The sequence below is a fragment of the Patagioenas fasciata genome, chromosome 11 (genome assembly GCF_037038585.1).
Source record: "Patagioenas fasciata isolate bPatFas1 chromosome 11, bPatFas1.hap1, whole genome shotgun sequence".
In the NCBI taxonomy this organism is placed as follows: Eukaryota; Metazoa; Chordata; class Aves; order Columbiformes; family Columbidae; genus Patagioenas; species Patagioenas fasciata.
The window spans coordinates 4,617,809-4,633,311 of NC_092530.1; the positions used below are offsets into that span (position 1 = coordinate 4,617,809).

A 15,503-nucleotide genomic window follows, 5' to 3' on the forward strand; every position below is an offset into this window, starting at 1 on the left:
AGAAGAACATGGTCCAGAGCAGGGCTTCCCTGCCGCACTGTCAGAGGGACAGGGCATGACAGCAGGTTCTGCTAAGGGAGCACCCAGGGGCAGGGACTCTGCCGCCTGCCAGGGTCAGCGCTCAGCCTGCCCAGGGAGATCACAACAACACTGAGGGGAGAAGCTGTCGCATGAAGGAGTAAATCCTATAAGGGCACGAAAGGTGCTTCTGCTGTGGAGAGGGTGCTGTGTGGGTCAGGGCTGCTCACAGCTCCAGATCACCACCAGCGTGGTGATCCAAGGGGATGCCTCAAGGACAAGTTCAATGCCAGGATTACCAGACAGATAAGGAGCTTTCCTGAGCCTGTCTTTTCACTGTCCTATCCCAAGGGGTGGGAGGTGCAGGAAAGGATAAAATGAAAATGAGCTCTCATGCTTAAACAAGTCACTGAGACTCCTGAACTGCAACTCTGAGTGATCAGCACATCTGCCAGAAGGCTCATAACATCCCTTCACCACCCCTCTGCCTGTGCACAACACCTGCATCACCTTGGCTGGACCCGTCAGCCTTAGTCTGATCTGTCCTGTTTTCCAGCCTGCAAACAGGAAGATGCCCCCAGGCAGTGCCCTGTGAACAGGCAGGATCTGTAGGGCCAGGGGGAGGGCACAGAGGGTGGGATGGGGTCTGTGAGCACTGACAGGGAAGAGACATGGACAGGGGAACACCTCCCAGGGGGAGAATCTCCAGGCAGCAGGAAAATGATCAGAAATGAGAGGAAACTAAACTCGGAATTGTTATGGGAGGGAGAACAGAAAAAAGTCCCTGTGATCCCCTGCAATGCAGATCCCTCCTGTGAGCAGCCTCCTTGCTGCCTTTCCCACCCAGCAAAGCCTCTGCCCTCAGGGCCGGGGGCTCCAAGGCATGAAGCAGCTCCTGTGCAGCCAGAGCTCCAGTTCCTCTGCAGAGCACAGGGGCTGAGAGTAGCTGCCCGGCAATGTTGGTGTCTGGGAGGTGGCTGCACAGCTGGGGAAGGGTGACGCTGTCTGAGTGCCCGGCTGCCTCTGCCCTGGCCTCTCTCACACCCACCCTCACCGCATTGTCCTTCTTGCTCCCCTGCTCTGGGTCACTGCTCTTGTGTTCTTGTTCTTGCTGTCAGGCTCTCTGGGGATGGCAGTTTCAGCTGCAGAGTCACAGCCTCATCTTGTGGGTCCTTTCCTGCAGGTGTGTCCATGGGAACACATGTCCCAGCTTTCCTCTGACCTGTGGGGCTGTGGGCAATGCAGTCTGTGGGGCAGGGTAATGAGGTGAGTCTCCCTGAATCAAATCACATTATTAGGACATTTTGCTATGCCTTTGAGGTTTCCTTCAAAGCTGTGAGCTCCACATCAGGATGCAAACCTGTGCTATATCACCTTAGTGTTGCCTAAGAAACACAGAGAAACACATAGATGTTTTATCATTGAAAATGCTGTTTGGTTTGTGAAATGAGCCGTGTCTGTCTTGGACTAAACGTGGGGTGCTGAGATCTTAGGAAAGGGTGAGATGTCATGGCTCCATATGGCAATGCTGAACCCCAGGACTATCTCCTGCCCCCCGTTACCATGACCCCCTGCTGCAGAGCAGGGCTGACTCCTTGGCAGCCAGCGGACACAGGCCCTGCTCCTACGGCACCTCCAGCCAGCACCACCCAGGGCTCAGACACAGAGCTGGAGGAAGGTCTGGAAAAGGAGAAGGGGTTGTGAAGGAGGGGAGGGTGTGTGAGAAATGGCTTTGATTTTTCTCAGAGAAGTCACTGATAACTTGTCACTGTCTTTTCCTCCTATGACAGGTTTCCCATGACCATCAGCAGCAAATGTCCAACAGCAGCTCCATCACCCAGTTCCTCCTCCTGCCGTTCGCAGACACACGGGAGCTGCAGCTCTTGCACTTCTGGCTCTTCCTGGGCATCTACCTGGCTGCCCTCCTGGGCAACGGCCTCATCATCACCACCATAGCCTGGGACCAGCACCTCCACACCCCCATGTACTTCTTCCTGCTCAACCTCTCCCTCCTCGACCTGGGCTGCATCTCCACCACTGTTCCCAAATCCATGGACAATTCCCTCTGGGACACCAGGGCCATCTCGTACTCAGGATGTGCTGCACAGCTCTTTTCATTTGCATTCTTAATAGTAGCAGAGTATTCTTTCCTCACGGTCATGTCCTGTGACCGCTATGTTGCCATCTGCAAACCCCTGCACTATGGGACCCTCCTGGGCAGCAGAGCTTGTGTCCACATGGCAGCAGCTGCCTGGGCCACTGGGTTCTCAGTGCTCTGCTGCACACGGCCAATACATTTTCACTGCCACTGTGCAAGGGCAATGCCCTGGGCCAGTTCTTCTGTGAAATCCCCCAGATCCTCAAGCTCTCCTGCTCACAGTCCTACCTCAGGGAAGCTGGGCTTCTTGTGGTCAGTGCCTGTTTAGCATTTTCGTGCTTTGTTTTCGTTCTTTTCTCCTATGTGCAGATCTTGAGGGCCGTGCTGAGGATCCCCTCTGAGCAGGGACGACACAAAGCCTTTTCCACCTGCCTCCCTCACCTGGCCGTGGTCTCCCTGTATGTCAGCACTGGCATATTCACCTACCTGAAGCCCCCCTCTATCTCTTCCCCATCCCTGGATCTGGTGGTGTCTGTTCTGTACTCGGTGGTGCCTCCAGCAGTGAACCCCCTCATCTACAGCATGAGGAACCAGGAGATCAAGGATGCCCTGTGCAAACTGATGACTGATATTTTCCTGAAGCAATAGTCTTCGCCTCAGCTTCTGCATAGCAGTTATAAAACAATTTACTGCATTACATCTTCTTTTTTTTTGTGTGGTTTGTTTGTTTCTTTGTTTGTGGTTTGTTTTTCTTCTTTAATTTTTCCTTTTTTTTTTTTTTTTTGTGATGGTGGTTTATTTTTAGTCACTAGAATATTGTCATCCCCTTTGTAATTCACTCTCTTATGTGCCTTTCTGTCTGAGTGGATTTTTAAATAAAGAGTTGTTTTTATGTGTTTAACCATAATAAAGACCACCACAAATATTTGGGAATATTTCCTGAAATCCTTACTCCAAGGTATTTTTGGAGCTGCAGGGACAGTTTGTGCATTTGTATGGAAGGAAATAAAGTGCAGGTACGGCAGTGTCACTGGGGAGCACCGTCTCTGGATCTTCGGGGGGCTGGTTTTTTTCCACTTCCACAGTTTCCTTCCCACCCCTTGTGTTGGTTCAAGGCTTGAGTGCTCTGGCAGCTTGGTCACCATCCTGCTGTGTGTGAGACCTGTAACCGCAGGGAAGGACAGGCGATGGGCACTGCTGTGACAGAGCTGGCATGCATAATGAAGGGTGATCTCCTCAGGACAGTGCCTGTATGTTTATGTGTTTTTACAGAGTTTCTCTCAAGAACAAGCCCAAGAAAGTTGCTCACGGATGCAAACACCATTGTACAGCTGAGCACTGTGTGTGTGCAGGGCTGGCACACAGCAGTGTCCCCTCACAGCCAGGCCTCCTGCCAGAGACCTGCAGGACCAGCAGAGCAGGGTACGACTGGTGCACGTGTGCACTGGACACCCCTTTGGAAGGAGCCTCAGGTCAATCATCATGCACTGGCCCCTCAGGACTACCGTTTCTAACCCTGGCCTCCCACCTTAGCTCAGAGAGGTTGTTCTTCTTTCCATGAAGATACATTGAATGAATAGGTCTGAAGTCCATGTTGCACTGTACAGGTGAGTTGTAAACATGCACATCATGTATGTGAGGTGAGATGAACCCAAGTGAGCACAAATGCCATCAGCTGTTCCTTGGGGGTACCATGAAGGCCTGCTTCCTGAACTGGGATCTTCTTCCTTCAACCAAGGTCCATGTGTCCATTCCTCATGATGTGGGAGATCTGAGATGAGTACAGAGCAGGTGACACACCAAAGGGATGAGATACTTCCCATCCTTTGAGTGTCGTACCAGGAGGCCAGAGGGACACTGTGACTCCTGCCTCTGTGTGAAAAAGGGACAGACTCAGTCTCTGAACATCCCTGGGTGCATAAGGAGTCCAGGAGGGCAGCTCAGATGCGGATGCTTGATGGAACCCTGATATTTGTTTGTGACTCCAGGAACAAACCTCGTTGGATCAATGAGATTCATCTCAGCTGCCTTGGACAGGATCATTGCAAGTGCTCCAGTCTGCTACGTCACCCTTAGCCATGATTCCGGATTGTGCTCTCAAATGTGTCATAGAAACCAGAATGATTCTGGGGTCTTCAGAAAATGCAGACCCATCTTGAAGTAGAGCAGGAATAGGAACTCGGAGAATTACAGGCTGGCCACCCTACCTCCCTCCCTGGGAAGGGGATGGGACAGGTGGTCCTGAAGCCATTTCCAGGAATGTGAAGGACAAGGAAGGGACTGCTGAACCCAAATGGACAGGGGAAAGAAAGGCATGTTGTGTACAGGGTGTTTGCAAAGCTCAGCCATGGTCTCCTTCTGGCCAGAGTGGTGCTGATGGGGCTCAAGAAGTGGATGCTAGGTGGGATGTTGTCTGGGTGGGAAGCTGGCAAAAATATCATCAGTGGTACAAAGTCCTCCATGCAGCCAGTTACTGGTGTCATCTCTCAGTGATCAGCACTTGGACAACACTGTTGAACATCTTTATTCTCATCTTCTATGATATGTCATAGAAGATGACACAGAGCACGAGAAATCACCCAGAAGGAGCATGAGATCCGTCCATCTCCTTGTGTTTCAAGGAACAGAGCATGAGAGTGGAGACACATCAGTCAATGTATGGAAATACCAGGGTGAGAGCAAGGGGAGGAAGCAAGATGGGTGTTTACAGCCCGCAGGGAAACAGAAGCAGCTGTGGGACAGTGTAGGACAACCTGTGGTGGAGATGGCAAAGGGCACTGGCAAGGTTGGATGTCACCAAGATGACCCAAGTCTTTGTTCCCTTGGCTATGGCCATCACCTCTGCCACCAAGGCCTGTGAGGAGACATGTTGTCCTCAGGCACTGGGGCACCTCATGGCCTCCTTGCACACCCCCAGTAAGGCTGGGAACTGTCACACCATTGTCCTTCACTCAGCATCACACAGCCCACATCCCCCTGGCCCAGGAAGAGCCCTGAGCAATGTGTGAGGGACAGGATCTGCCTTCCCAGGGGCTGGGGGTCAGGCCTTGACCTCTCGGCTTCACCCAACAAAACCAGGGTTTTCTCAGCACCTCAGCTGCCTGCACATTTCCCTTTGTTTATCTGCCATCATGACCTCCAATTCTCTGCTCTAACGAGTCCCTGGGGAGGCTTTGCTGGTACTTGCCCTCAGTGGAACTCATTAATACTTCAAGGTACTTAGTACTTTTTTCTTCTGACTTTGTCTCTTTGTGTAATTTCCTTTTAGCCTTGTACAGTTAATTAAAGAGTTTTCCTAGTCTAGTTACAGAGAAAGATTTCAAAAGCCTTCTAATAAAATTATTTTTTCTTTCTAGTAAAGTGTATAGTTTATTATTTTTCAGTGTGGAGAAGAGGTGATTGCAGCATTGATGCTGATCTAGGGTCTCTCCTATGTTCTAGAGTCTTCTCCTGCAGCCTCACCTGGAGCACTGTTTGCAGGGCTGGGTGCCACAGTATTAAAAAGATATTACGTGCTAGAGAGTGTCCAGAAGAGGCTATGAACTTATTGCAGGGTTTGGAGGGGAAGCTGTATGAGAAGTGGCTGAAGTCACTTCTTTTTTTCAGCCTGGAGAAAACTGAGAGTTGAGCTCATCATGGTCTACAGCTTCCTCACAGGGGGAGGAGGAAGGGCAGGCTTTGAACTCTTGTCTTTAGTGACCAGTGACAGGACACGAGGGAATGGCAGAATATGATCTGGGAGAGGTTTAGGTTGGACATGAGGAAAAGGTTCTTCACCCAGAAGTGCTGCACACTGAACAGGCTCCCCAGGGAGGTGTCACGGCCCCAACCTGACAGTGTTCAAGAAGAGACTGGACAACGTCCTCAGACACACGGGGTGACCTGTGGGGTGTCCTGTGCAGGGACAGGAGTTGGACTCGATGAGGGTGGTCAGCAGAATTGCTACTTTGGCCTTCCGAAAGGCAGACTTTGATCTGTTCAGAAGGCTGGTTGGCAGAGTCCCTTGGGAGGCAGTCCAGAAAGACAACGGAGTCCAGGAAGGGTGTTCTCTCTTCAGGAAGGTGATCTCAGAGGTGCAGGAGCGGCTGTGCCCTTGTGCCAGAAGGCGAGCTCTCAGGGATGAAGTTCCGGCCCGGCTGAACAGAGCTGTGGCTGGAACTTGGGAATAAAAGGAGAATGTATAACTTTTGGAAGAACTGGCAGGAGACTCAAGGGGACTACAGGGATGCTTTAGCTGGGCCCAAAGAGTTGTGTTGAATGAAGTCAAATCCAGTTGGTGACCGATTATGAGTGGTGTCCTCAGGGCTCAGTATTGGGGTCAGTTGTGTTTAATCTCTTTATCAATGGTCTGGATGAGAGGATCAAGTGAATCCTCAGTAAGTTTGCAAATGACACAAAATTGGGTGGGAGTGTTCATCTGCTGGACGGTAGGAAGGCTCTGCAGAGGGATCCGACTGGCTGGAGGGTTGGGCTGAGGCCACTTGTATGAGGTTCAACAAGGCCAAGTGCCGCATCCTGCACTTGGGTCAGAACAACCACAGGCAACGCTACAGTCTCAGGGAGAGTGGTTGGAAAGCTGCCTGGAAGGGAGGGACCTGCGGTGTTGATTGACAGCAGCTGAACATTAGCCAGTGTGTGCCCAGGTGGCCACCAGCCTCCTGACTTCTTTCAGCAATAGTGTTGCCAGCAGGACTAGAGGAGTGATCATTCCCTCGTACTCCGCACTGGTGAGGTCGCACTTTAAATGACAAGGAAGACATCGACGTGCAGGAGAGAGATCAGAGGAGGGTGACAATGCTGTTAAAGGGACTGGAGCACAAGTGTGATGGGGAGCAGTTGAGGGACCTTGGGGGATTGAGTCTGGAGAAAAGAAGGCTGAGGAGAGACCTTATCACTCTCTACAGCTATCTGAAAGGAGGTTGGAGCATGGAGGGTGTTGGTCTCTTCTGCCAAGTACCAAGTGACAGGACAAGAGGAAATGGCCTCAGGTTGTGCCAGGGGAGGTTCAGATTGGATAGTGGGAAACTTTTCTTCACCGAGAGGTTTTGAAGCAATGGAACAGACTGCTCAGAGAGGTGGTGGAGTCACCATCACTGAAGGTGTCTAAAAGACAGATAGATGAGGCTCTTAGGGACATGGTTTAATGCCAGATTTAGGTTATGGTTGGACTCAATGATCTTGAGGATCTCTTCCAACCACAATTATTCTATGATTCTATGATAAGTCATTTTGGATATTTTCTTTCTCAGAGGACCATGCATCCTCCCTGAGAGCCAGGACTTTTCTGAGATGTTGGAGAGATGTCTCACGGTCACACCAGCCAGTTCCACCAGCACCTGTCTGTCCCTTCCCGCACCAAAAGTTTTCTCTATATTTCAACCTTCCAGGTGAGTTTCTGGAACACAGCAAATGCTGTCCAGGTCCTCCGGGCCTGTTCAGAAGAGAGCAGCAGGCCAGCACGTTGATGGGCTCTCTGTGCACCTCAAAGCTTTCCTGACCATTTTTCTCAATGCCTCACTTGTACTCAACCTTTCTGGTCCTTAAGCTGTGGATGAGGGGATTGAGCAGGGATGTGGGGATGGTGTAGAAAAAAACCTGTGTCGAACTGTCTTTTGAGGGCTGTTTGGGCATCCCACAGTCAAGGATGAGAGTGCCGTAGAAAACAGTGGCACTGGTGAGGTTAGAGGAGCTGGTGGAGAAGGTCTTGTGCCTGTCTACACTGGGGTAGAGAGCAGTGATGCACTCATGCGATGCCCATGTGAACAGGGAGGGGACAAATGGCTCTAAAATGCAAACAGTACATGCGAGAGTTGCAGGAAATAATCTTAACATGTCTGTGAGCAGAGATGGTGCCGCTGTCAGTCACAAAACTGGGCAGCAGCTGGGTCTGGATGGTGGAGCTGTATCGGGTCTCCAGGGAGATCACACTGACCTTGGTTCAAGGAAGCACATTCCAGTACTGCATTCAGGTGGTTTCTTGGAGAAGTCAGTTTCAACATGAAGTAACATTAATACACCACCCCACAGGCCTCCATGGCCCCCACACGAATAGCTGATGGCATTTGTGCTCATTTGGGTTCATTTCTCCCCACACAGGATGTGGATGCTCACATGTCCCCTCAGTGCACACCTGGACTTCTGACCTAGTCATCTGCTGTCCTTCCATGGGGGGAAGAACAAGCTCTCTGAGCTGTGGTGAGAGGACAGTGATCAAAATGGTGGCTGCAAGAGGCAACAGCCCCAAGCTAGCACCTGGCAGCATGACAGACTGTTTCCATGTCTCTCTTGCACACACACTGTGTCCTGCTCTTCACCTGGGACATCCCATCTCCCACAAAGCCTTTGCCCAAGGAGAGTACACCTGCACTGGCCTGGCTGCCATTCCTGCCCCCTGTCCCCACGCTCCCCACAGCCCCGAGCTGGGGGTTTTGCTCTGTAGATCAAGTGGGCTGTGGTGCCCGGGCTGTGGTGACTCTGCGGGGCCATACTGGTCAGGCTGGGAGGCAGCCCCAGCTGATGGTGGTCACTGCCACTAACAACCTCCCACACAAACTCTTGGGTGGCCATGGAGGGTGCTCAGAGGGACCCTGCCTTATTCACCATCTGTGTGGGTGCTGGCCACCAACAAGCGACACCTGAACAAACAGCCTGAAGTCCCTCAAAAGCCACACTGGGACCCTGATTTCATCACACTGAGTCCACAGAGAAACAAGCAAAGCAACGAGCATCTTCAGAGTCTATTCCTTAGGCATGTTCTTTAAAGCAGCTCTGGAAGAAGATCTAACCCTTCAGACACTGTACTAAGGAGATGCCCTTGCTGATGGAGATGCTGTTCTGAGGCCAGCTCTGTCACAGCAGTGCCCATTGCCTGTCCTGGTCACAGCACTGACACACAGCAGGACGGTGACCAAGCCTTGGGAGCGCTCGGGCCTTGCACCAACACAAGGGCTGAGAAGGAGAGTGTGGGAGTGGAAAGAGAAGGATTCTGGAAAGAACAAGGCTGGTGCTGCCTGGCAGAGCTGCTCTGCTGGGACTGTTTGCTCCATCTTTCCACACAGAGGAAAGATCTCAGACAAACATTTCAATGCAGGGTCATTTATTTTGATTAAATACACAGAGAGCAAGACTTCTCGTTTACAAGGTCTATGACTTGAACTATAAATGTGGACAGAGAATTAGAAGTGGGATGATTAATGACATCTCTTTGTGGGCAATATTATCATAGTTTAAAAAGCAAACCAATCAGTCCTTGCTCCAACTCCAAACAGTCTTCTACGACTACAAAGTATAAAAAAGACAGGTAGGATTTGTCATGAGTTTTGTCATGAGTGATATGCAGAAGATGGAATGTTTAATGCCTTTGAAAAGAATCCAGTGATCAGTTTCTTCACGACATCCTTGAGCTCCTGGTTCCTCATGCTGTAGATGAGGGGGTTCACTGCTGGAGGCACCAAAGTAGTACAGAAGAGACACCACCAGATCCACGGAAGGAGAAGAGATGGAGTTGGGCTTCAGGTGCACAAACATGGCAGTGCTGAGGAACAGAGAGACCACGGCCAGGTGAGGGAGGCAGGTGGAAAAGGCTTTGTGCTGTCCCTGCTCAGAGGGGATCCTCAGCACGGCCCTGAAGATCTGCACATATGACACCACAATGAACACAAAACATGAAAATGCTAAACAGGCACTGACCACAAGAAGCCCAAGTTCCCTGAGGTAGGAGTGTGAGCAGGAGAGCTTGAGGATCTGGGGGATTTCACAGAAGAACTGGCCAAGGGCATTGCCCTTGCACAGGGGCAGTGAAAATGTATTGGCCGTGTGCAGCAGAGCATGGAGAAACCCAGTGGCCCAGGCAGCTGCTGCCATGTGGACACAAGCTCTGCTGCCCAGGAGGGTCCCGTAGTGCAGAGGTTTGCAGATGGCAGCATAGCGGTCGTAGGACATGATGGTGAGAAGATAAAATTCTGCTGAAATGAAAAACAAAAACAGACAGAGTTGGGCAGCACATCCTGTGTAGGAGATGGCTCTGGTGTCCCAGAGGGAATTGGCCATGGACTTGGGGACAACGCTGGAGATGGTGCCTAGGTCGAGGAGGGCGAGGTTGAGCAGGAAGAAGTACATGGGGGTGTGGAGGTGCCGGTCCCAGGCTATGGTGGTGATGATGAGGCCGTTGCCCAGGAGGGCAGCCAGGTAGATGCCCAGGAAGAGCCAGAAGTGCAAGAGCTGCAGCTCCCGTGTGTCTGTGAATGCCAGGAGGAGGAACTGGGTGATGGAGCTGCTGTTGGACATTTGCTGCCTGTGGGTGTGAGGACCTGTGCAAGGAGCAAAAGACTGTGACAAGTTAGGGGAGACATCTCTGAAGAAAATAAAAGGGCTGTTTCTCATGGAAAACCTTGTCCACAATGGAGGGATGTTTCTGCTCATTCTCTCTTTCTACCAAGTGAGAAAAACAGTTCATCGCAGTTTAAAATGCAGTTGGGCATGCAGTTTCCATGAACACAGCTCTGGGGCAAGACCCCCTGAGGTGGTGTCAGAACAAAAACTGACCCACACTCCCACCCCAACCCCAGAGAGCAAGAGCACCAGGGACAGGTGGAGAAACAGGGAAGGACACTGCAGTGCTACCAGATAATAAAGCACGGACAGAAAGGCAGACGGGCATGCTGTGGAACCTTCTCCTTACCCGGCTGTGCTGCTGCCACTGACATAGTGACACTGTAGAGCAAGTACTTTTAGCACCTTATTTGTGCACCACGTTCCAGGAACCCTTCCCCTGGAGGTCCAGCTGCTGAGGTGGAGACTGGTGACCTGGACCCTATTGCTTCGGGGCAGAGGCTCTGCTGGAGAGGAGAGGAGACCAGGGGATTGCACTGGGAAATGTGTCTGCACTGCAGGGGATGTGAGAGAGGTTCCTAAATTCTGTCCCCAGCATTTCTGGTAACACTTAATTCTCCCTGCCCATGTCTGTGCTGCCTGCAGCTGTGCCTCTGTCCCTGGATCTGCTCCCTATCAGTGTCACAGACCCCGTCCCACCCCCTGTGTGCTCAGCTCTGTCCTGCTCACACCTCCTGGCACTGCCCAGGGGCAGCTCTGTGTGTGCAGGGGCTCAGGAGCAGCTCAGACAAGTCCTAACGAGAACTGGGGTCTCAATGTCTTCTCCAAAGTGAGAAATAAATCCCCATCTCCCACTGCACACCCAGACAACCAAGAGTGGGAAACTGAAAGCACAGACTCCTTCCCTTGCAGCTGTTGCTGTCTTGATGTCGTTGTTCAGAAGGACCCTCTGCCATGTCTGTGGGGTTGATCAGGAGCTCTGAGCAGCCCTGACCCACACAGCACCCTTCAACCCCACAATCTCGCTGCCTGCCCTGCCGGGGGTCGCTCCTTCCACCCACAGCTGCTGCCATGGGATCTCCCCGGGCAGGCTGAGCGCTGACCCTGGCAGGCGGCAGAGTCCCTGCCCCGGCACAGCCCTGGGGTGCAGGGACCCTGCTCTGCAGGACAGCCCTGGGCACCCCTGGGTGCACAACTTGCTTCTCAGATTTTCGAAGTTGCTGAAAAAGATCCCCGTCCTTACAGATCCCACCAGCTGTGCCTGTGCCAGTTTGAGGAGATGCCTCCAGGAGCTACAGCTGCATTGCCCTGCACCCAGAGACTTACCATGGCAAGGGCTGCAAAGGTTTCTCCTCCAGTGAGCTCTCAGTCATCCTCCCAGTCCTGACCACCTTTAATCTCTCTCTGCCTTGCTCGTCTCCCTGAGATCCCCAGGCAGAGCCCTCAGCCCTGCTGCGCTGTGCAGAGGAGCTGCTCCTGGGCAGAGCTGTCTCTCTGCAGCGCTGCCGCTTGCCAGGAGCTCCCTCTGTCCCAGGAGCCCAGCCCAGCTCAGCAGCACAGGAGCAGCCCAAGGAGCTTTAATGACCCCTCTGGTGGCTTTGGTGCTGAGTCCATGGACCTCAGACCCTGGAGGAAGATGAAGAAACTTCTCAAGAAGTCAAAGTCAGATTCAAACTGCAAAGTTTCTTGTAATGTTAATGAGTCCCACTGAGGGAACCTACTGAGAAACCATATCCAGGATCTGGGTAGAGCAGAAAATTGGAGGCAGTGATGACAGGTCAGCAAAAGCAAAGTAAAGGTCTCTTTGATACTGATTAAACCTGGATGTGTTTCTTTAACCAAAGGGCCAAGACCTGACCTCCAGCCCTGGGCTCTTCCTGGGACAGTGTGATGTGGGGCTGTGCAAGGCCAAGGGCAGGACTATGGTCCTACACCTCCTAGGTTCCTGGCTGGGGACAAGGAGGCCATGAGGCCCCTGTGCTGGAAGGACAAGGTGTCTCCTCACAGGCATCAGAGGTGGACACAACAACCATAGCCAAGGGGAGAAGGAGCTCATGTCTGGTGGGGTTTTTGGTGTTTACATCCCTTGCTCATCTCCAACACAGCCTGTCCTGTGCTGTGGCATCCCCTGCACCTCTTTCCCTGCAGGCTGCAGACATCCCCCCTGCTGCCCCACCTTGCTCTTGTCTGAGCATCTTCCTTCCTTTGCTGAGATCTCTGCATCCTCCCCAGCTGTTCCTTGGAGCACAAAGCCTTGGGCTGATGCAGACTCCCTCTGCTGACCTGCTCCACCACAGCACTGCCCTTCCAGTCACATTCCTTCCTGCTCATGTCCAGCCTGGACCTCCCCAGCTGCTCTTTGTGCCATTATTTCTTCCTCAAGCTCTTTCCCACTATGAAGAAACCTCCACCACCTCTGAAACCACCCTTCAAGCACTCTCAGGCTACTCCTGCACTGCTGCAGCCTCCCCAGCGCTGCTGGGCCAAAGCAGCCCAGGTCCCTCAGCATCCCACACCATGTGCACAAGGTGCTGAACCTGCCTTGGCAGAGCCCTGCACTCTCCAGTTCCTCCCTGCTTCTCCAAACTGGGAAGCCGCACACTGGCACACCCCCGTGTGTGTGGGGGGTCACACCAGTGCTGAACCGAATGGGATGAGAACTCCAGGTGTCTGGGTCCCCACACTCCTCCTCATGCAGCCCCATGTGCAGCTGCCTTGTTCATGGTGAGCGTGCCCCACGGGCTGGTGTGGGGACCTTGGAGTGCCCAGGGCTTTCTCCTCAGGGTCACTGCTCACAGTCTCAGTTCCTGCTCTGTCCTCATGGATGGGGTTATTGTCCCACCCTGATACGGAACTGATCACTTCATCTTGTCAAAATTCAGAGCTTTCTGATGGGTAAATAGCAAATGCGAGGATCTCTACCTGGGGACAGACAATGTCAGCTAAAGGCTGAGCAGTCAGCATGGGAGGGCAGAACATCGGCAATGTTGTGGTCACTGGACATCAGCTACTGGCTCACTGATCAGGAAGAGGAATTAGATGAGGCCTCCTTCAGACAAATGAAAGAAACCTCATGTTTCCAGGTCTCTGTCCCTCTGGCAGACCTGAGATATCCCAATATCTGCAAGGTACCAGCCATCCAGGAGGGGTTGGAGCTCATTGACAACATCTTCCTGACACGGGTGACTGAGGAATCAGTGGGGTGAGGTGCCCTGTCGGACTTCACACTTACAAACCAGAAAGAGTTGGTCAGGATGGAACAGTCAGGGATGGGAAAGTGGAGCTGAGGCTCCTGGGAGATGATAACAAGGCCAAGAGCAGGATTTCAGGAGAGCAAGCTTTGGCCTGCTGAGGGACCTGCTTGGGTCCTATGGCTATGACCTTGGTGTCTGCAGTGCTTTTCTCTCACATCGCCTCCCTCCTCTCTCCCACCTGCTGTTGTGCAGTGTTTTTTACCCTTTCTCAAATATAATATCCCAGAGGTGCTGCCAGCATCACTGAGTGGCTCAGATTTGGCAAGGAGTGAGTCGAACCTGGAGCCAGCTGAAATCAGCTCTGTCTGACATCCGTCAGACTCCTGTTGTCTTCTTAGAGAGGTGACAACTGTAGCAAATCCACACCCACCCCCCAGTTCCAAGAATTTGCCATGTAAACCCTGTACAGGGTTACAACATGTTGGATGTTACAAAATAATTGATGATGGAGAATAAATTGTAAAGATCTTCTTTCAGCAACGCATGAAAGTCTCCAGTCAAGAGCAGGTTCCTATGGGGCACTGCAGTTGCCGTGACAGTCACTGGCCAGGCAAAGCTGCAGGTGCCAACAGTCCAAAGGATCTTGGGCCAAATGCTTAAGAGAGCTGCCTGATGGGCCAACAAGGGTGATGCTCACCTGCATCTGGTACCAACGAAGAAGGAAGAGCTGGTGAGGGATGTGAACAGCAGTGTCCACCTTGGCTGTCGTGACGAGGGAGCAGTGGGGTCCCAGGCGCCAGAGGGAAAGGAGGAAGGTCAGCAGCAGAGCACAGTCTGGTGGGCTCCAGAGGAGAAGACTTGGACATACTCGGGGATGGCAGGTAGAGGTGGTAACATGAGAAAGTCACGGAGGGTGAAGGAGCTCAGGAAATCCGAGACGCCTTACAGGACAACCTACTCCAAGTACAAAAATGATCTCTCCGAGTACCCGTGAAAAGAAGCATTTACCTCGTGAGGCTGCTTGTCTGAACTGATGGAGCTGCAGGGCAAAAAGGCAGCACACAGGAGGTGGAAGCAGGGGAAGCTGCAAGGGAGGAATTTGGAAACCTTGTCCATGGATGTGGGGATGATGCCAAAGCTCTCCTGGACTTGATACCTACAGGGGAGGCTGAGGGCAGCAAGATGAGCTGATACAGCTTCCTTACAAACAAAATAAATAGGGAGAACATGGGCTTGCTGCTGAACTTCATACGAGCAGAATCAGACAGGACTGAGGTTCTTCATGGCTTCGTTGTCTTCATCTTGAGCAGTAAGGTCTCCTGGGACTTTGTTCCTGAAGGCAGGAGTCTGGAGAACACCCAGCAGTGGATAGGGCTCAAGTCAGGGGTGACCTGAGCAAACTGAGACACCATTACAGAACAGGAGATGGCTCATTTGACCAGCTCCCAAACACAAGTATCACTATGCTGTGGCACCTGAGATTGCCAGGAACACCCACCTCTTGGTACAGAGGAGTGTGTCTCCTCTTGAGGTGTCCTGGTCTTTCCCCTCACTCACACGGTGATTTGGGCACCCACTTTTCTGACAAATTAAGTCTTTTTCAAGAGACGCTCCACATCAATATGAACTGAAGGCTGCTGATACCACCTCTTCTGGAAAAGGATGGAAGGGCGAGCAAGGAAAGAAATAGAACAAATTTGGCTTTATTGCTTTTTATTGTGGAAATACCCTCTGTTTGGCTATTCCTGAAATCTCTTTAATCATCAACAGTAGACTTCAAGCCTTTAGAAAAATACTGCAGAGAGCCTTGGCTTGTAAGAGCATTTTAGATGTTAGTGAGCCCTCTGCTGCCATGATCCCAA

The 15,503-nt window shown here is 52.1% G+C and overlaps 1 protein-coding gene across 1 annotated transcript in view; it reads left to right on the top strand.

The window, feature by feature from the left end:
* Positions 1-14,635, top strand: part of LOC136106431 (olfactory receptor 14J1-like) — a 47,042-nt gene extending 32,407 nt beyond the window's left edge. Inside the window, exon 2 of the mRNA XM_071813657.1 lies at positions 14,523-14,635. Within this exon, the coding sequence (XP_071669758.1) occupies positions 14,523-14,635 (113 nt within the window). The remainder of the gene's footprint in view (positions 1-14,522) is intronic.
* Positions 14,636-15,503: the final 868 nt, after the last annotated feature.